Source organism: Miniopterus natalensis, chromosome 10, assembly GCF_054644295.1.
Source record: "Miniopterus natalensis isolate mMinNat1 chromosome 10, mMinNat1.hap1, whole genome shotgun sequence".
Lineage (NCBI taxonomy): Eukaryota > Metazoa > Chordata > Mammalia > Chiroptera > Miniopteridae > Miniopterus > Miniopterus natalensis.
Window position 1 is genome coordinate 14,985,064 of NC_142090.1, and position 23,159 is coordinate 15,008,222.

At 35.3% G+C, this 23,159-nt stretch overlaps 1 protein-coding gene across 2 annotated transcripts in view; it reads right to left on the reverse strand.

The window, feature by feature from the left end:
- The window catches only part of MKLN1 (muskelin 1), a 152,211-nt gene that overhangs the window by 7,852 nt on the left and 121,200 nt on the right, over nt 1–23,159 (reverse strand). For both annotated transcript variants that reach the window (XM_087821013.1, XM_016217680.2), the window contains 4 exons: nt 15,546–15,693; nt 14,895–15,009; nt 12,187–12,326; nt 5,703–5,805 (listed from right to left, as the gene is read on the reverse strand). In XM_087821013.1, coding sequence (XP_087677139.1) covers nt 5,703–5,805; nt 12,187–12,326; nt 14,895–15,009; nt 15,546–15,693 — 506 coding nt within the window. The remainder of the gene's footprint in view (nt 1–5,702; nt 5,806–12,186; nt 12,327–14,894; nt 15,010–15,545; nt 15,694–23,159) is intronic.

The window sequence follows — 23,159 nt, forward strand, 5'->3', positions numbered from 1 at the left end:
GTAAATCAAACTCTGAGGAAAAAAAAGCATAATTATTAGGTATAGGCCATTCCTAAATTACAAGTTAGACTGGAATTCCATGATCATGTATAATTACATTTTTATGTATTACAGCTGTAATACAAATAAATAATAATACAAAAAAACTCTATGATTCAAGTACTCATAACTGTAAACCTGCTTTTGCCAACCCTGTATACAAAAGTTCTTTATATATGCTGGGCATCAGTCCTCTGTCAGAGATATCTACTGCAAATATTATTTAAATCTGTGGCTTGCCCATTTTTCAATAATGTCTTTGAAATTTTAATTTTCTTGAAGTCTAATTTATCAAATTTTTCTTTTATGATTAGTGCATTTGTGTCATGTCCAAGAAATCTTTGATCTATCCCAAGGTTGGGAAGATAACCTGCTTTCTTCTTCAAGTTTTATTGTTTTGGGTTTTATATTTAGATCCATAATCCATCTTAATTTTTTGTGTAAAATGTGACATAGGGGTTGAGATATCAGCACCATCTTCTAAAGACTTTCCTCTCCCCAATGGACTTGGCACTCTGGTCAAAAAAAAAATCAATTGATTTCATAAATGTGTGTCTCTTTCTGAACTGTTTTGTTCTACTATTTGTCTTCCAGAATGTCATGATTACTATGGCTTTATACAGAGTTCTGAAATCAAGTAGGATGAGACCTAAAACTTTTTGATTTTTCGACATTGTTTTGGCTAGTGGAGGACCTCTGCATTTCCAAATACATTTTAGAATCAGTTTGTCTATATTAACAACAATGACGAAACCCAAACTTGTTGGCAAGTTAATAGGGTCTGCATTAAATTAAAAACCAATATGGGGAGAATGGTTTCTTAACAGTTTTTAGCCTTTCATTCCATAAATGTGCTACATCTCTCCATTTATTTAGGTCTTCTTTAATTTCTTACAACAGACTTATAAGTGCATATTTGATTATTTTTTATATTAATATAAAAATATTATAGTAGTAATATTCATTACTAAGTAATATTCATTACTAAGAAATATACAAATGTACTGCTTGTCTTCACTACAGACCTTGCATTGTGCAACCTTGCTGAATTCACTTAGTATACTGTTTTTAGACTGCATGGGTTGTCTATGTACACAATGATGTCATCTACAAACACAATTTCGCTTCTCCCTTTCTGATCTATATGCTGTTTATTTCTTTTTCTTACATGGTAAATACAGGATGTCTGTTGACACATTTTTCATAATCTTTATGAGATTTAGAAAATTTTTTATTTCTAGTTTGCTAAGAATTTTTATCATGAATGGGCTTTTAATTTTGTCAAGTGCCCCTTTCTTCACTTATTGAGATGATCTATGGTTTTTCTCCTTCATTCTGTAAATGTGGTGAATGACTGATTTTCAAATGTGAAACCTTGGTCACTGTGCATTAAACTTTTTATATATTGCTGGAGTCAATTAGCTAAAATTTTATTAAGAATTTTGCATATGTATTCATGAGGGGTATTGGTCTGTGATTTTCTTTGCTTGTAATATCTTTGTTGTTGTTGTTTTTTAAATCCTCACCCGAGGATATTCTTTTCCACTGATTTTTTAGAGAGTGGAAGGGAGGCAGAGAGAGAGAGAAGAGACATTAATGTGAAAGAGAAGCTCTAGCCACTGAGGCACACCGGCCAGGGCTCTTTGTTGTGTTTTTATGTCAGAGTTAAGCTGCTTCATAAAAGAATTTAGAAAGTGTTCTGTCTTCCTCTGATTTCTGAGGATCTATGTGTAGAACTGTTTTTTTGTAATTTAAAAGGCTGACAGAATTTACTCATACAGCCATTGATGTGTAGAGTTTTCAATGTTAAAAAGTTTTCAATTACAAATTCAATCTCTGCAACTGACATGAAGTTCCTTAAGATTTTCTAATTCTTCTTGTATCTGCATTGGTAAGTTGTGTTTTAAGGAATTTGTCCATTTCATCAAGTTGCTGAATTTGGTAACAAAGTTATTAAAAATATTTCCTTATTACCTTTTAATGTATGTAGGGTCTGTAATGATTTCCCCTTTTCATTTGTGATGTTGATAATTTATGTTTTCACTTTTTTTTATCTTTCCAGGGGTTTACCAATTTTATTCACCTTTACAAAGAACCAATATTTTCTATTATTTGTTGCTATTTCACTAATTTCCTATCTTCTACTTATTTGAGGGTTAATTTATTTCTCTTTTCTAACATCTAAGGTTTATTGGCTCTATGTACAGAAGGATGAGAAAAAAACCTGTCATTTAAATAATGTGATCAGCCCAGCACTGAGGCTCAGTGGTTAAGCCTTGACCCATGAACCAAGAGGTCACCGGTTTGATTCCCGGTCAGGGCGCATGCCTAGGTTGTGGGCTCGATCCCCAGTAGGGGGCATGTTTCTATCTCATCGATGTTTCATCTCTCTATCCCTCTCCCTTCCTCTCTCTCCAAAAAAAAAAAATCAATAAAAACTTTAAAAAACCCCACATGATTAAATGAGTGGAACTGATATATACAGGCCTAGATTTTAACAGTACCAAGTGATACACAATCTGAATAAACCCAGGCCTCTCTTCCAAACTCAAACTTGAATATCCAACTATCACTTCAACATCTCAAGTTGGCTATTTCATAGGCATCTCAAACTGAACATATCCAACATTAAACTCCTGATCCCAGTCAGAAGTCCCCCACCCACCACCACAAATAAGAGCTACCCAGTGCCTTTTCATTTGGTTAATAATAACTCCATCCACTCAGGTCAAAAACTTTGGAGTCATTTATTTCAAACCCTACAACCAAACCATCATAAATTCTGTTAGTTCTACCTTTAAATATACTAAGAATCCAATCTATTTCACTTCTCACTATTTCTACGACTACTACTTGGGTCTGAGTTATAATAATCACTTGCTTAGATTTCTATCTGAATCTTCATTCTCCTTCCTTAGTCTATTCTCAATACAATATTCAGAGTGATCCAAAACATAAAGCAAATTATATCATTCCTCTGCACAATACTCTGAACAAGGATCCTTAGTCATTCATAGTAAAAAGCCAAAGTTCCAGCAATGGCTTACTAAGTCATTCACAATCTGATCTCCAATCCCTGCTCTTGCCTCTTTGACCTCATCTCTGACTACTCTTATCCATCACTCCTCTGTTCTAGCCTCAGTGGCCTCCTTGCTGTTCTCCTAAACAAAGCCAGAATCACTCAGCCTAGGGTCTTTGTTCAAGCTCTCCCTTTGCCAGGAATTATCTTCCCCAAATTATTGACTAAGATCACTTCCTCATATCCTTCAAGTCTTTGTGAAAATCTCATTTCTAATGAGGTCTATTATAATCATCCTATTTAATACTGCAACTGTTCCTTTCTCACCCCTTATTATTCTGATCTTTTTACCCTTTTTATCCCTCTTTATGCCTAGAATGCCTGGCATACTGCAGGGACTCAATACATATCTGTTAAATGAATGACACTAGTACTCTGGAAGCTCAGCGGAAGTGCTCTTAATAAACAATGTGCGATACTAGTTGAAAACTTGCTTTTCTTGTTTCTTCTCTATTATAGAATCCTCTGAAAATGATAGAATTGATTTAGGCATCCTTTTCTTGGGTCTTTCCTAGGGGAGAAAATGTAATTTTCATAAGGTTTACTAGAAGCTCATCACTAATTTAGAATCCATGTTCTAGAGACTGGACAAAAGCAAAGAACCATTATTTGGTATATAATGGTAGTCCACCATCATTTCCCCAACAATATGATGATCACCACCATGATGATAACTGCCCTCCCAAGAGAAAAATCTAAAAAGCACTTTTAGTTGCTGATATAATCATTTAATATAGTGAAAAACTTATAAAGTGCACATAGAGAGCAAAAACAAGCTACTACATACAGAAAGTTTTTAATAGCACTAAGGCCCTTCTTGATAAGTGGAATGATTTCTTAAAAGGAAAGTGAAGATCTATATACCTTACTGAAAATACTGTAAGTGTATATACTGGAACTGTCATCAAGGGATTTCTTTCCCCAAAACAAAATCCATTCACACATTTTTAAACAAAATAATAACCTTACAAAAATCAATGTCAGGATGTTTTCAGTTTTCACATAAGATCAGACAGAGGAAAATCTTAGGGTGAGGGTGATGTTTTGAAAAGTTTCTGAAGTGATTCTGATGCTGACACACACATGCACACCACCATTTTAACTAACTTCTACTAGGACTAAACAACTCTTGATAGATAAAACTTTTAAGAAATAGAATGGAAGTCTGTGGCATACAAAATCATAACTTGAGACTATTAAAGAAAGGAGACAAACAGAAACCCACTACCAAAATTTTAAAAATTGCTCTGTTTGAACTTGAGATACCTACCTGGCCTGGTTTTCCCATTAGCTTAGCATTAAGAACAAACTGTCCATTTTCTTTGGCCTACTTGCAGCTCACACAGCTGAAATTATTTACATGGCAATATTTTGTTTTGGTTTGGTTTTAAAAAATAAAAGAAAAATTAATGTTCCCCGGTTATAGCCATTTTCGACTAAGAAGAAAACATAGTATCATGAATTGACTGAAGACTCAAGGAAAGACAACTAACTATCTCCTCTTCAGGGCGGTTCTAAAGTGTGTCCTGATGATTCTCCACCTAGTGAAGGGTTGTAACCAGTACTGAGTAAGAGAAATAGGACTTGTTTTCACAGTAGGCAATTATGAAAGAGTATCTCTTTGTTTTGTTGCCAAGGTCAGGCAGGATCCACTGCTTGAAAGTACAATGAACCTGGTGCCTGAAAGTGATTCGTATTAAATCTGAAACCTGTGTCAATGATGAACAGAGAAAAGCATGGATTGATGTTGCTATTACAGAGCCAAAGCAAAGCAACAGCTAACAGCTAAAGGGACAGAACTACATATAATCAGCACCAATTCTGCGAGTGGAAGGTAAAATGGATTACGGTTTAGATGTTGCTAGATGAACTACGAATGAGAATGGTCATGGTTGGCAAGAGGAAAAAAAAAGTGACAAAAGGAATCTCAGAAGTTAGTGGAAAAACAGGATGTAAAACCATGAAACTATTCACCCAAATAATATTAGATCTTCTGCTTCCATCCATGCTATGTAACAAAAAACCCACACAAAACACTGAAAAGTAATGATCTGCTACTAATTTCTCAAACTTGGGGACTGCTGATGAGTGAAGTTAGTAGCCTATCATCAAACTATCCTGCTACAAAATTCACATAACTAAAAATCAAGGAAGCAAGGATTCTACTCCCATCAACCTCTCTTTATCTTCTCCGTACAAAAAGGGGAGTTTTCTTTCTTCTCTAAGAAATAGCAACAGAAAAGTTTATATCAAACCATTGTGTAATCCTTAAGTAAAAGCAGCATGGGACTATGGGAGTAAACATTCCTAGTTCCTTCCCAATACACAATACTAATGTCTAAGTTAAAACTTTATACCCGGTAATCCCGTTCTAAATAGATCAAGGTTTTTTGTGTGTGACTTCAATGTTATATCACATGGAAAATAAGCCTATTTAATTTTTATTTCATCTACTCTGTATCATTTTTAACATTATTAGTGCCATCATATTTTCCTTTAAACATTTAAGAGCAAAATTAGCAAATGTAAGTTGAAAAGACATTTTTTTAAAAGCTCAGTTTCTGAAGTTTCTGACCACCTTTACCTCTTTTGTCTCTTCTGGGTCTGAATGGTCCACAGTTATATAAAGGTCATTTTGTAAATATTTCAGAGCACTAAGAGGATCCATTTGGGCCTTTTCTTCAAACCTAGAAAATGTAAACAATAATAATCATTGTCTGGAGTTATAAGAAAACCTAAGAAATCTCTTTCAGAGCTGGGACACTGTGCAGGAGTCGTCAGTGTGGATATCTAAAGCCCTGCATCTGGGAGTCCAGAAATTAAAAGGCTGCCATGTAGACAGTGCAGATGGGGAGTCCCTGAGATGTAATGGTAATGCCAGGTGGCCACAGGCAGCTGTGCTCCTCGAGACTGGGTAAGAGCACTTCCCACCCTCCTCTTAAAACAGGGGTGGGGAAACTTTTTCCTGCCAAGGGACATTTGGGTATTTATAACATCATTTGTGGGTCATACAAAATTATCAATTTAAAAATGAGCTATTAAAAAAGCTCCTAGATTTATTGATTTTGAGTCCTGCCTGCGGTTGCCTTGGCAGGGCCAGACCAAATGATTTCCCAGGTCATATATGGCCCTTGGGCAGCACGTTCCCCACCCACCTTAAAACTATAAGCTAAGATCAACCACAAAACAGTAAATATGTCAAATGTTTTAAAGAAACTTCAAAAAAGCCAAATATATTTCATAAAAAACAAGTAGAAATAAAATAAAAATACTTGGTTATATTTGTGTAATATATTTTTTTCACCCTCACACTGGAGGTGCTTAACGGATACTTTAGAAATAGAAACAAGTATAGTTTCTTTTAATGAATATCATTAACACCAATTAGATCATTTTTAATGAGACTACTTCAATGCCTCAGTCAGTAATAACAATAACAAAACTGCAGCAACTTATTCAAGTCTTTGTCATGTGCTAGACACTGTATCAAGTATGTATCACTTTGTTTATCCTCACAATAACTCTATGATGAAGATAAGTATTAACATCTTTTTAAAAAAACAGATGAGAAACTGAGGCCTGAGAATGAATTCAGCCCAGATAAGAGCTAGTAAGTGGCAGAAGTAGAATCTAACACAGGTCTATCTGATTCCAAGGCTGAAAAAGGAAAAAATGAGTTCTCTTAAAAACCCCCAAAAACGATAATATCCTTTTGTTATAGCATAATTATATATGGATTTATAATAAATTTGTATGGTTTTAAAATGTACAGAGCAAAAGGAAAGAAAACAATTTCATTTGGGAATTAAAAATAATGAGCCTTTCACAATGGTGTTCAGGCTGATGGCTTCAATAATTTTCTATCTTTAGGGCTAATTTCCGTGATGGGGTTACCTGTATTTCAGGCAGGGGCAAAATATTAAAGTTCTCTTGTACCAGATGGTACCATGACTATCAGCCAGCCTTACAACCCTCAGAGGAGAATTCCTTAGGCAGAGGTCCTGTTACTCTACCATCCTGACAACAAATAAGACCAGAGTTTTGGCACCTGAGGCAAAAGCAATCATCTCAAGCTCAATGAGCAGCTTTATAAAGTAGCCTGGCAGAATGATTCCCAATAGGGATGCTCTCTCCAGGGAACCCTCTCTAAGGAGATACTCTCTCTGAGAATCAGAATGTGAGATACACAGGACACTTCATAAAAGGCAGACAAAACACAGAAGGTAGTAAACAGAAGACATGAGATGATAGATTCCTTCCCTTCCTTTCTTCCTACCTATCTACCTATTTATCAACTGAAGCCAAAGAGGTAAGTAGATATCCATCCATCCATCCATCCATCCATCCATCCATCCATCCATCCATCCATCCATCCATCCATCCATCCATCCCTATCTGTCTGTCTATCATCTATCTATCTATCTATCTATCTATCTATCTATCTATCTATCTATCTATCTATCTATCTATCTATCTATCTATCATCTCATCTATCTATCATCTATCTATCTATCTATGATCTATCTATCATGGAAGCCATGAGGTTGAGGGAAAGCAGAATCAGAAGTAACCAGTAGAACAGAAGAAGCAGGCAGAAAGAAGCAACAGGGAGAGGCTCAGTTACAAGAAACACTACTATAGTAGCTCCTAGCTACTAGAATTGGTCCAGTATCCTAAACACTTTTCCATTATTCCTGTATTCAAATGCTGAGAAAGTGCCTAATTCTCTGGATATTTTCATAATAAATTCTCTTTCAGTGAGGTCTCCTAAGTATGTCTTTCTCCTTTGCAACCTGAAATAACCTAAACAAAACACATCCACCATCCTATTAAATCCAGTAAAGAGATCAATTTTCCTGAAGTTATGTTTTCTCTCTTCTTTTTCTAAGCTTTTTTTGGCCTGCAAAAATTTATCACTGGACTTGTGTTTGCAGTCTAGAATTATATTTCAGCTAACAATTCTGCCCTGTAAGAGGAAGAGGAATTAACCCTATTAATTTTTTTTTTCTTTTGCCCCTTTCTAGCCTACAATAATTAACAAGTCTGGAAAGTTGAACATTATATATATAAAAGATAATAGTGGCACTTTAGTTACTATATCATGTGGTACCATTAAAAACCAGGAGACACCTTCTTGGCACACAATATACTTCTCCCTCCAAATTTATACTTTAATGAAATAGAATAAATGTTTCCCATAAGAACAATAAAAATAAATAAGCCAGAATAGCAGTACAGGGTAAGCTTCTATATATGAAAGACCTGGTATCTAATTTAATATGAAATTTGAATTTAAAAAGTAATTTTCATGTTCTACCCAGTTCACAGAAAGCAACTTTTATCTATTCTGCCTGCAACGTAATAATGTTCCTCAAATTCTTTAATTCATTTAAGAGGTGGTAGGAAAAAAAAAGTCTGTGTTTTTTCAGACTTCTAAGATGGGCCTTTTACTGTCAATTCAATTTAGTAGACAAGTTCCTTAAGATGCCCTAGCAGTCATCCGTGACTGTTCTTTCTCTCATACCCATATCAAATCCATCAAGAAATTCAGTTGTTGCAGCCTTCAAAGTTTAGTCAGAATCTTACTGTACTTTCTCGATCTCTTTAATGGAGTATCTTTCCTCTGCCTTCCCTCAAACAGTGGCGGTCCTCAGATAATGCCCTACATCCCTATACTTTTCTACCTCTTCCTGAGCAGGATCCTTTTCCTTACTGATGACTCATTAATATAACACAGCCCAGACCTTTCCCCCAAATGCTAACAGATGATCTCCAGAACCTAAAGTGCACCAAACTGAACTACATTAACCTGTTGTTTCTGAAGAATTCCTTGAGTAAAAATGGCCACGAACTTTTACTTCTGAAAGAAAATCCAGAATTGTTTTTATTAAATGCTAGGTTTGAATGTGTCATTCCTCTACATAAAATCTTACAATGCTGTCCTTTCACTCAGGGTAAAAGCCAAAGGACCTTCACAATCTGACCCCTTTTTATCTCTCTGACCTCATCTTCCATAATCACTTCACTTATTCCACTTCTACCACACTGTCCTCCTCAATTTACTTCTCAAAAACCCAGGCATATTTTGAACCTCAGAGCCTTGTCTATTACCTATCTGGAACACTATTCCCCTCAAATATCTATATGATTCATTCCCTCATGTTCTTTAGGTCTCTACTCAAATGTCTTCTTTGCAGTAAAGTCTATCCTAATATTCTTACTTAAAAATTACATCCCTAGCTCCCCTCACCTGTACAAAAATAGTTACTAACCTGATTTAGTTTTTTTCATTAAGACTTACTATCTAACATAAATTCCTTATTATGTTTATTGTTAGTCTCCCTTCATTAAGAACAAAAACTTAGGGATGTGAATTCTTGTCTTCACTAACATATCCACAGAGCCTAGGCCAACATCTAGCACAGTGTATGTGCTCAATAAATATTTCTTAAATGAATAGTTTTATTGATGTTTATAAGGGTGGTTGCTTTGGCCATTTGACATGAGCAAAGTAATCTCGAGAAAGATTAAGTTAGAAGGCTTGAATATTAACTCAAGGTTCAGGTATAATACTTTTCCGATACAGCTATTAGCTATCGAACTAAAGGCAAAAAGTAGTCAAAATCAGAAAAGAAGAATATTATGGTCCAAATTTTATGCTATTATTATTCTATTGAAGATAATCTATATAAGAGTCATTAAACATTCTTACATTCCCCTGTAGGGGCTTTTCTGAAGTTCTGAAATGAGCTAGCACACTTTCTTTCCCATAGTAGAAAATTTCAAATGTTGATTTGCCCAACCACACAAACTTGCTGCCTTTCAACTTCAGTCCCTTTATTTCAAGACTTATCTCATACAACATTTGCAAGAGTCTTTTATCATATTATTCAAAAGTGTAAATGATTTGTTACTGACCATTCTTTTACTGTTTATCCACTCTATGCCTTTACTAGCATTAAGTCACCAACAATGTTTGTACTTAAAACTTAAAAACATGCCATAATACATACTATTTCAGATTTCCAAATTGTCACTTCACCTGCCCACTGATATATTTTTAAAGGACAAAAACAACTCCCAAAGATCAAAAAGAATAATACTTCTTAGGATAGCTGGGCTGTGGAAAGGAGGGCAAATGGTAATTCACCAATTCTACCACTATCTTACAGAATTTTTAGACAGAAGTGCATATAAAAGTATATAATATTAACCACAGTATTATTTAACTACAGTGATATTAACTACAGCAAATAAGCTGAGAATCTAAATATTCTATAAAGAGAGACTAGTTAATTGAATTACACACAAAGCAGAACGCTATGTGGCCATTACAATTATGATTTGTACTTGTACATGGTAATGTTTATAACACATCATTCACTGAAAGAAATAAGATTCAAAGCAATATAATGCCTATTTTTCAGTTAAAGAAATAAAAATCTCTGTGTGCACATATAATTTGAAGGAAATACACCAAACTAATACTTCTGAATGGTGGGATAAGTGATTCCATTCTTTTGGTGCGGACAGAGGACTTACTACCCATGCAATCATTTTACAATTAAATGTCAGAGGGAGGTGTTTGTTAGTGAGTTCCAATTCTCTACATATAGCACTAAACAATCTCCTTTAATCTCTAATTGACTTTTGGTCAGGAAATTTTCAAAAACAGCTCACTGTAACATTCCAGTGACTAGATGTTATATCTGGGGTAGAAAAAGAGCTCCATAATTTCCCCATATCTTTATAAAAACAAAGTTTAATATTATGTAAAGTACTTTAAGTACGTTAACATTAAGTAAAGTATTGAGGAATAAAATTAAACAATGTAAACATTAGTTGAAGGTACCTCAAGCTTAAATCTTGTTAATAAAACAGAATTTATCTCTTGCCATCCAGTCAATGTGAAGATTTAGACCCTTTCTCCTATACATTCTACAGAAAATACACTAATTATTCACAGTAATGCCAAAGAAACAGAACTAGCTTGTTACTAATTTCTCTCTCAAGCATAACTTGTGAAAGCAGAAAAGGGAATAAGTAAACATGATATAATAAAGGAAAACTAATACCTACAGAGACTTTCAGGTGTTTATATTCTATATTAAATATATTATACATACATGATAAACACATATGTGTATATACGTGTGTGTGTGTGTGGTTGTGGTGGTGATGAAATGGAGAATTCTGGAGTCAGGATACTCAGGATCAAATCCTGTATCTGTCACTTACAGTTAAGTGACCTTAGATGAGTTATAGTACCCATTTTTAAAATGTCCCCATTTCTTCTTTTATAAAATAGTAATAATAACAGTTCTTACTCCATTGGCTTATTGTGAGAATAACATACAGGATCTAGCATGCAAAAACTGCTCAATAAATGGTAGCTATTATCATAATTAAAGGCTAACCTTCTCCTTCCAAACTATAAATTTTTATCATCTAACGCTATCAATAACCAAAAGGACAGATACATTTTTCTACATTTTCTTAGTAGCTTATTACCTGCTAAGGCTTTTTAAAAAGCAAACATGACTCAGGAGACATGCATGAAAACGTCTGATTACATGATTTTACAATTAAATGGCAAAGGTAATGACATAAAACTATAATTCTATTTAAAGTTGTATTTTGAAACATCAAATTATAAAGATGTTATTAATCAACTATATCATCACATTGACAGTTAAAGTTATCAACAGGTCAGGCATATGCCAATAATCTAGAACTTATATAACTGGTAGTGGTTAGGCCTTCAGTTACTGATGGTAGGTTAATCACCTTCACAGAAACCTTTTCTATTATATTAACAGTTGCAAAGCTTCCTTGTTCTATATTTTAAAAACTTAGCATCAATATCTATTTTCACTTTGTATCTTCTTTTGAAAGAAGAAAGCAAAAATAAGCAGAACAACAGGGCATTTACAAAAGTTGTGATCTTCACAGTTTTACACTTTCATGTTATTAACTTTCCAAAGACAGAGTCACATCTCCAAAGCTTAGGTAATATTAACAATAGCTGATAAAGTTAAATAAAAGTTTTCAGTGAATTATTTTTATACCTGTGTTTTCTTATGAGGTACTTGCAATGCCTCAGTAAGTAATCTTTTGAAGGCCTACACAACTTCAGTGACCAGAAGTCATCTAATCGCATTTTTGGGGAGCAAGATTTTCCTGGATTCCCACCAAATAAATAATGAACCTATAATAAACAGAAAAAAGCAGATTTTTAAAAATACATGCAGTCCTAAGAAGCTACTAAGTCACAGTAAAATTTCTTCATTTTGCTAGTACTGTGTAACAGGAACCTTCCTTAGCTTTACTCATATTTTTAAAAAAATCAAAATGTTATTGCACTTCTGCCAAAAGCTTCTCTTGATTTTTCTCAAGTTTCCACTTTGATTTAAATGACAGTGGCTACTTCCTTAAATTACATTCTATATTAAAATAAGTTCTATTACCACTATTACACTGACAATGGAAACATGAAACAAAAGCAATGATAGTGTGAAAATTAATGAAGGAAACCTCAACTAAAACTGAAGTTGGGATAGACTATAGAAGTCAACTACCTACCACTGGAAGTCAATTACCCCCATACTGGAAGACATCAATTACAGACCCCAACAGAAAGAGAGGTCCTTTCATTCCCAAACAGAAAGCACAACTGCTTTAAACCCCAGCAGGAGGAAGGAAGATTTTCTTTTTGTCCAGCAAGAAGCCCAGCCAACTGAAACTCCAAAGCTCAGCCAATAAGAAGCCAGCACCACCTGAACTCTACTTTCCTCTATGAACTTTCATTTTTCTCTTACTGATGACTTCCTTGCCTCACCCTCCTTTCTATAAAAGACTTCCATCTTAAATTTTTTTTTTATTGATTTTAAAGAGAGGGAGAGGGAGAAGGAGAGAAACATCAATTGGTTGCCTCCCGAACGTGCCCTGACTAGGGACTAAAACTGCCACCTTTCAGTGAACAGGACAATGCTCCAACCAACTGAGCCACACTGGCCAGGCAAGACTTCCATTTTATATAACCGCTTAGAGTATCTCTGCTTGCTAGATGAGATGATGCTGAATTAATAAATCGCTTAATAAAAGCCAATTAGATCTTCAAATTTACTCAGTTAAATTTTGTTTATTAACAATAGTAAGAAGCCAATCCAATGTATAGTTTGCTTAGGGCAATGAATAATAGGGATTATCAAGTTAATCAAATGTTGATTATAATAAATTATATCTTTAAAAAAGACAGATGTCACCCTGGCTAGGGCAGCTCAGTTGGTTGAATGTTGTCCCAAGCACCAAGAGATTGCTGGTTTGATGCGAGGTTAGGGCACATGCCTGGGTTTCGGGCTTGATACCCAGTAGGGGGCATACAGGAGGCAGCCGATCAATTAATATTTCTCTCTCTCCCTCTCCCTTCCTCTCTCTCTAAAGTCAACAAAAAACGTATTTTAAAAAACTGTTATAAAAAAAAGATGTCAAATCGCTGAAGGTCAACAGCAATGAGAAAATTTTTTTAATTTTAGCATCTTAATTTAGCTTAGCCTTAATGTCAAACATTAAGTGGCACCTATAATTTGTGAAATAACTTTTAAAACATTATACCATTATTCAATTAATACCAAAAAAGAAATTTAAAAGGAATGCAATAATGATTTCACTATTATATTCATTAGTTTTACTGATATTCTGTACTTACGCAAAGTATTAAAGTATTTTCTGAAATTTTAAAAACATTTATATTCAAGCCCTGTCCAGTGTTGCTCAGTGGTCAGAGCACCGGCCCTTGCACCGAAGGGTCTCCAGTTCAATTCCTGATCAAGGGCACGTACCTGGGTTGCAGGTTTGATCCCTGGCCCCGGTTGGGGCGTGTGCTAGAGGAAACCAATCAATGTGTCTCTCTCACCTCTCTCACTCTCTCTCTCTCCCCCCCTCCCTCCCTCACCTTCTTCCTTCCCTCCCTTCCACTCTCTCTAAAAATCAATGGAAAAAATATCCTCAGGTGAGAATTAACAACCACAAAATATTTATATTAAATAGTGTAATAAAATAGCAATATTATTTCTATCCTAAGGATGGAAATTCATTTACCCTTTAATTTGGGAGACACTAAGAGAAAGGGCTTTTATTCACTCCCATGGTATCTTTTACCTCAAGGTCTCAAATGATATAAAATTTAAATAATCATCTGTGGTCTAATGGAAAAAATACATCTCTGTCAGTAACTGACTATCTAATCTGAGCCCAATTACGAAACTACATGTAAAGCTTAAGGGAGAAATAGAGAGACCACTCTGAACACTAACTGACACTAAACCTTCAGAATGGCAGACTGTTTTCACAAGGTGGATGGAAAAGATATGTCACTCATAGACAGGAAAATCTAAAATCAGGAAGTTATATATACCTTTTCGTATCATGAGACATGAAACCCAAATGCTGAAAACTATACATCTTTTACTTGGATACTTACATTGTAGAAACAATAGGCCATGCTAAGTATCTGATCTATGTAGTTAAGAAGCAGCCATTGACCATTTTCAAAAGAGTAAAGTGCCAGGAATTATGGGCTATGCAAAAAAATGTTTATTCTCCTAAGGAACTTTAGGGGGAAAATGATACTGAATGCCTGCTACATATTCTAGTGAATGTCTGCTATGTATTATAACTTTTTATTCCACTTAAAAATAATCAGAAACAGATATATTTTGGGATTCTTTCAGACTGTAGGTCATGGAAAATTTACAGGTCAACATAGTTAAGATACCTTGTGTAACTCATCATATACAAGCTGATGGGCAAATCTTGGACACGGTTCTTCTTCCTGAAGACTTTTACTTGGATTATCCTTTGCAGCTTGATCATTTTTATAGACACAAGACCTGCAAGACATTGCTTTTAAGGCATGCTATCCTAGAAAATTAGCAGTATACATAATATTAATACAACTGTAGATGGCAAATTAATCGCATGTCTAATTACCAACAAAACAATTATAAATTTGTTTACATCAAATCTTAAAGTTCTGGTCATTCCCATATAATAATCTAATTTGTTAGAACTGAGTTCTGAAGTTCTTTTAATGTCCATCAAAACCTCATTTAAGACCAACCTACCTCATGTTATAAAACACAAATAGCATTTATGAAGGCTCAAAACAAAGGCTGAGCTAATATCCCATCTATCTATTTACAATAAAAACTACAGATAGTTTTCATTTTTACTGTAAATAAATGTATTTAGAAAATAATAAATCCCTTAGTTGCTGAGCACTACCCTCCATTACTGAGTGAAAGTTCTCTGAAGTGCCTCTGTTTTGACATCACAAATTAACATGTCTTCCAGTTCTCTCTTCTTTGGAATAAACAACCTTGAGTAAATATTGCACTGGAATTGCAGCACAGAAAAGAGCTCTTACCAACTATTCCTCACTATGTCATAAATCCAGAATGAATTTCTGACATTCTCCTCCCTCTTTTCCTTGTCCTTGCTGAGTCCAGATAAGACATGTATTTCATTCAATTCTGGATCAATAGTTGCTCTCTGTGTGAATCCTGTCATTGGAACTATAAAATGAAAGAAAACGTATGATGACAATATTTATTAGATAACAAATTAGTGCTTACTCTGTGAAAGATTAATACATCCTTACCCTGCTCTATAGTAGGGTAGGGCCACAGCACGTATTTTTTACACACTGTATCTTTTATATTAAACAAACAGCCCTGGCCAGTGGCTCAATTGGCTGGAGCATCGTCTGAAGTGTCGTGCCATGCACCAGAAGACAGCGGTTCAATTCCCAGGCAGGGCGCATTCCCAGGCTGTGCATTCCAATCCCCAGGGCGGGGTTGGGGTGGGTACTGGAGGCAACTGACCCATGTCTCTCTCTCACACTGGTGTTTCTCTCTCCTTCCCTCTCTCTTTAAAATCAATAAACATATCCTCAGGTGAAGATTAAAAAAAAAAAGGTAAACTAAATAAGCAAGCAATGGTTTATTGCCTTCTCCCAATTCTAGAATATAGGCTCTACAAGGGCCAAAGGTATGTGGCTATTTTGTTTCCAGTGCCTAAAACAGTGCCTGGCATATAACAGTTATCAGCTATTTGTTGACAGAATAAATAAATGATAACTACCAGAATGGAGCTAGAAAGAGGTAGAAGGAGGTATGCAATATAATCATTGTGATTGAGGAAAAGGGCAGTACTTTAACCTATTTATTATCTAGGTCAGCTCTAATTTAATAGTTGAGATAAAATATTCAAATCTTGACCTGGAAAAACAAAGACTAAAACAATTTGTTTAATATGGTCAGAATCATTTAAAATATTTGTTTATGACGTACAATGAAATAACATAATTTCCAGGAAAAAAAATAAAACATTTTGGTGTATAATATGCCCCAAATATGTTTTCCTGCGTGGACTGAACTCCCTAGAGTTAACAACGTTTTATTTTTTTAAGAAATCAATTAAATGAATGATGGTCCTTCTGCATTACCAAAAAATCTGTCAAACATTGATATAGCAAATGCAAACTGTTCTCATTGTTATTTGGAAATATTAGTTATGAAATATAATTTTATGGCTTGCAACATAATTGCCAGGTATCTAAAACAATGTGTCATTTCAACACTACATTTCTTATAAACAATTATCATACGCTCAGAAAGCTAAACAAACATTAAACTAAAGAAAACTATTTCAATCAATCCAGAATACTATAGTAGGAGATGCTAGCCATACTGTATTTATTTTTCCTAGTTTACCTTAAATTCATGTGTCCTTTCGCATTCCTATTCAATAAATTCATTTGATATTTTAGAGACTATCCAAATGTATTCCACAGTAAATATATTTAAAAAATTACACACACAAAACGCAAGTACATTTAGTATATTTATATACATCCATACATAGACCTATTCTTAACAATAACCTCAGCCCTCATGCTATACTCCTTAGTGGTTATGTAAAGTCTGATATTTTCTTAATAAGGCTTGGTAAACTTTCAAAAGTGCGAAAATTTGGACCACTATTCCTAAAATAATCTTGGAAGAAAGATAAAACTGTAAAGAAATGAAATCACTTTTTATTAGAGGCAGAAGTGGAGGACATAACTGCCTAAATTTGTTGTACTCAAATTTCTGTGTCCTGTTTTGTCTTAATACTGAGCCTTAGAATTAAGAATTCTGTAACATGGGTTGGCACACTATTGCTTGATCTGACTTGTCCAGGGTCAAATAAGGCCTCATGCATTCATTTGCATTTTGTCTCTGGCTGTTTTCACCCTATAAAGCAAGGCTGAGTAGTTGCAACAGACCACTTATGGTGGGCAAAACTGAAAAAAAAAAAAAAAGGGTGTCCCAAGAAAATATATACACACTTTAACAGCTGAAAAACCACTTATTTTTCACTCCTTTTCAGGTTTAACTGATTTGAAATAATGGGTGAAGTTTGAACAAAGAAAACTTATCCTAAAGTGCCACTAGACTTTTTTTATGGGGATACATAAAAGATAAAGTTTACAGTACAAAACTGCAACAGCTGATGCCTTGAGGGCACACAAATGCTGAACGAAATTATTCCTGATGTTTGTGATTCCACTGCTTCACGTTATCAGCAGTGCATGGACCCGAACTGCCATCAGTCTGAAAACAGGCATTGATAAAAAAAAATTATTCATTTCTGTAGATTCTTTTAAATTTTGAAAATGAACTATATGTTAATAAACACTCACTTTATAGCCATTCAAAGTGTGTATATATATTTTTGGGACACCCAGTATTTACATTTGGTTTGTCATAGAAATAGTTTGTTGGCCCTTGTTCTATAATCTTTTAAAATGTAAATATCAGAGATTATGACTAATAAGTAAGTCATAATCAACAAACTGCTTACCTTAAATAAGGACCCACTGAGGAAATGAAACTTTTTAGTGAAGTGGAAATCAGTGGAGAAAGAAATTTTAAATTCTATAAAGTGGGGGTGGAGTCACCAAAGAGAGGAGATTAAAAAAGTATTGCGCTGGGGAAGAAATGTAAGAAAGCGGAAGAATGTAAGACCAAATTGTACATGCTTCCTTATCCATGCTGTCACATTTTGCCTAAACGCATCTTGGTATCAGAAGAGAAAAATGACAAGGGTTGCTTAAGCAGTGGGAAGGTTTACAATACTCAGGGAGGTAAGACTACCGTGTTTACAGAGATATCTTTCACATGCCCTAAAATTCACCCATTTGAAGTGTACAGCTTGGTGTTTTTTTAGTATATTAACTGGAAGGCCATCATCACAATTTAATTTCAGAACATTTTAATTACTCCAAAAGGAAACCCTATACCCATTAGCAGTCATTCTCCATTCCCCCTTCACATCTCCTCATGGAGTGGCTGCATCATATGACATATCCAACAATTTAAGAAGGTTCTAATTTATCCACATCGTCAACATTTGCTACTGCCCATCATTTTTACTACATCTTAGTGAGTATAAAGTGGTATCTTACTGTGGTTTTGATTTGCATTTGAATGACTAATGATGTTAAATATATTTTCATGTGGTTGTCAGCCATTTGTATGTCTTCTTTGGAGAAATGTCTATTTAAATCCTTTCCTATTTTAAAATTGGGTTATTTGTTTATTACTAAGCTTTAAGAGTTCTTTATGGACTCTGGATACAAGTCCCTTATGAGATTTATAATTAGCAGAATTTTTTTCCCCATTCTATGGGTTGTCTACACTTTCTTAATGGTGTCCTTTAAAGCACAAAGGTTTCTCATTTTGATAAAATCCAATCTACCTTTTTTACTTTTGTCACTGTGCTGTAGTATTGATTTTATGCCAGCCAGAGTGACATAACTCATCATAATATATATGCTAAGTGCCTAAACCAAGACATTGTTCTTCAAAGCAAAACATAAAAAACTGCAACCAAATGAAGATATTAAACTACCGGGTTCAATATTGGTTTCATATTATCAAGTTATTTGAGGTCAATAAATTTTTAATCTTTACAAATTCTTTGAGGAGTTACTTCAATAAAACCAACCAACTAATCAACCAACCAAAAAATTAAAAAAAAAAAAAAAGAATCCAAGAAAAAGGATGACATGGAATATAAGAAACAGTAGTGGTGATATATGACACAGGAAAAGAAAGCTTGAAAGAAAATTAAGATCCATTAGATCTTGAGCCTTGTATAATACACTTTGGAATAAAAAATTTTAATAATACAGAATATTTTCTTCCCTGTAAGTCCAATCACAATACCAGAATTTATATGGTGCCATTTCCCCTCCCTCACTATGCTTTTATTGCTTAGAATTTTGGTCCTAGTGGTTTTTTTCAGGCAAATTTTCTCATTTCATCACCACTTATCACATAATTCTAATATCTCCCTTGATTTCTCACTGGGTCTTACTCTCATATGGGTTTCCAATATGGCAAACATTCTGAGGCAAATACGCCTGAGAGTATTTTATTTTACCCTCACATTTGAAAGTTCAGGGGATATTAATTTCTTGGTTCAGTCATTTCCCTTGAGTACCTTTTAACTTGTTTGTTTCCATTCACTATTGCTGTTGAGCTACCTGATATCTATCTTTTTGTTCCCTTGCAAGTCATCTGCTCTTCCTCTCTGAACTCTTTCAATATTTTCTCTTTGTCTTTGACATTCTTAATTTTACTCTAATATGCCTAGGTATATGTTTCCCCTTATTTTTCCTGCTTGGCACACTACAATTCCTTTCACCAACCTGAGGACTTTCATCTTTCCTGAATTCTAGAAAGTTTACCTCCATTATTTCTTCAATTGAATCACTTTCTTAAATTTTTATTTTTCTCTCCTTCTGGAACTACTGTTAAGATGTTGGTACTTGTCCAATTCTTCTCCATATCTTTGTCTTTTTCTTTTACATTTTCTATCTCTTTACCTTTTTTCTTTTCTGTTTCTTCCTGGAAGAGTGTCCATCCTAATCTTCCAACTAATTTTTAACTCATATCCATCATATTTATAATATTTGTTGCATTTGTCACTTCAAATATATATTTCATATCTAATATTTCCATTTGGTTCTGTTTTATGATATTTAGATGTTACTGATATTACTAATGTGTATCCTTATATCTTTAACTATACTGATCATGTTTGTTTTAAATTCTTGGTTCATTTATCATAATAGATCATACATATTGTCTTATTGAATTCTGAACTGTCTAGTCTCACTGTCTGTGAAGTAATGTTTTTCAGGGTATCAGCTATTTTTTCTGTTAAGGAAAAATGTATTGGGGAGGACCAAAGGCAGAAAAAGTGAACCAGTTGGGCTTCAGGCCTCAATTAGTATCAGCACAAGTGAGTTTAAGGAAAATTAAGGAAGAGCCATAGGGTAGCGAAGCCTAGGCATGAAGAGCAAGTTTCTCACTTCCACTTACTATGACGCCCCCCTCCCCTACCCTGCCCCATGCAAGGGTTTCACACTATTTCACACCTTTAAACCCTTGGGGGAAGTAAAAGGCAGTCTCCCTTGACTGGAAGGGCGAGGGAAGAGAGAAATGAATTACTGAGAGTGGATGGTGATGAGGCAGGATAGTAAGCTAGGAAAACTCCTTGGCAAGAGGAATGGGAAAATTGAAACAGATACTTAAACAACTGAGCAATTTATAGCCATATAATACATCGCAAGGTCTACTTTCCCTAACCAAGGGCACTTAGGAGCAAATGGTTTACACATTCCAAATCAGTGCAGGGACAGACCTGCCTTGGTCCAGTCCCTCTTCAGAGACATTATTTTAAGATAAAATTAACCAGATAATGACCCTGACCCTGCTACAGGCTCATTTTGATGAATCAGCATTTTAAAGGACACACCTGGAAGGCTGATGAATATTCTACTGAGAGCCTCCCCTGAAATTCTCACCTCTAGAAGACAGATAAAAATACTTAAGACAAAGGACCCAGTGCACGCTCTTTCCTCAGGCATGTATTTTTGCTTTCTTTCTCCAAAGCTCTAAGGGTTCTCAGGAGACCGGCAACCAGAGGAGCAGTGGGCAGCGGCAGCTAGTCCTTGGCTAACACCTGTCTCCAAGGGCCCTCCTTTTGCTTTTGCCTTTGTTTCCTGAGTCTATGAAGCCCAACTGGCTCACTTCTTCTGCCTATGTGACTTCCTTTCCAAAGGGCCAAGGCAGCTCCACCCAGGCTCACTCCTCTTGATATGACCTTGCCTCTTCTATCTTAAGCTCTTCCTTTGTTTCACGGTCCCCAGTTTTTGTTTTTGATGATGCTCACCAGAGGATATTTTTTCCATTGATTTTTAGAGAGAATGGAAGAAAGGAAACGGGGGGAGGGGGAGAGAGAAAAGCAAACACTGATGGGAGAGAGTGTTTCCCAAACATTGATTGGTTGCCTCCTGCACACTCCTTGACCAGGGACAGGGACTGAACCTGCCAACTAGGTACATGCCCTTGACTGGGAATCGAACCTGTGATACTTTGGTGCACAGGCCAATTCTCTAATCACTGACCCACACCAGCCAGGGCACATTGTCCTGTTTTAATAAACATACTCCCCAAATCACCTGGACTCATACTGTGAAATCTTTCCTGCACAAAGTCAAGAACCCACACTTTCCCCCTGGCCGGGTGGTTTGTTTGTTTGGACCTTGTTCCATACACCAAAAATGTTGTGGGTTCAATTCCTAGTCAGGGCACATACCTAGGTTTAGAGTTCAATTCCTGGTCAGGATGTGTGCAGGAGGAGGCAACCCATCGGTCTCTCTCCCATCAATGTTTGCTTCTTTCTAATAAATAAATGTCCTCAGGTGAGGATTAAAAAACAAAAAACCCCACACATTCCAGACTGTGCTGGGGCAGACCAACCTCAGTCCCAGTCCCTTTCTGGTGACAGTGAGTCCACATCTATTTTCATCCATTCTTAGTTCCAGCAGGGTTTGTACACTGTCGTAATGCTGTTCTTTGGATTCTGGGGACTAGTGGTATGGGTTACTCCTGCTAGTTTCTACAGTGAAGGAATAAGAACTGACTCAAGCTAATTTAGGGGAGAGAAAGCCTTCTATCTTACTTAAAGAATTCCTGAAGGCCAGCTGCCTCTCTATTTTTCCAGAGTTGATTTTAGGGAAGAGAATCAGCAGCCTGTTAGTTTGCTACTTTAGCAGAAACACTTTTCATTTTTTAGCACTTTATATTGTTTGAATTCTACTTTTTAAATTATGCACATTGCATTGCTCCTATAATAATTTTATAAAAATAAAAAATGGTTGCCTATATACATATGAGAAAATGCTCAACATCACTAATCATCAGATAATGCAAATTAAAACTACAAAGAGGTATCACCTCACACCTGTCAGAAAGACTATGATCAATAAATCAACAAACAAGTGCTGGAGAGGATGTGGAGAAAAGGGGAACCTTAGTGCACTATTGGTGGGAATGCAAAATGGTGCAGCTACTGTGGAAAACAGCATGACATTTCCTCAAAATATTAAAAAATGGAACTGCCTTTTGACCCAGCGGTCCTACTTCTGGGAATATATTCTAAGAATCTCATAATACCAATCAGAAAGAATATATGCACCCCTATGTTCACAGCAGCATTATTTACAATAGCCAAGATCTGGAAACAGCCCAAGTGCCCATCAGTAGATGAGTAAATAAAAAAGCTGTGGGACATTTACACCATGGAATACTATGCAGCTGTAAAAAAGGAACTCTTTTTTACCTTTTGCAACAGCATGGATGGACCTGGAGATTATTATGCTAAGCAAAAATAAGCCAGTCATAGAGAGACTAATACCATATGATCTCACTTATATGTGGAATCTAATGAACAAAGTAAACTGATGAACAAAACAGAACCAGAGGCATGGATACATGGAACAGACTGAGAGAGGTCAGAGGGGAGGGAGGTGGTGGGTAATGGATAAAAGAAGGCGAAGAGAGTAGCCAAAGAACATATATACAGGGAAAATAAAAAACACAGAAAAAAATTAAAATTAAAATTAAAACTGGTTGAACAAAAA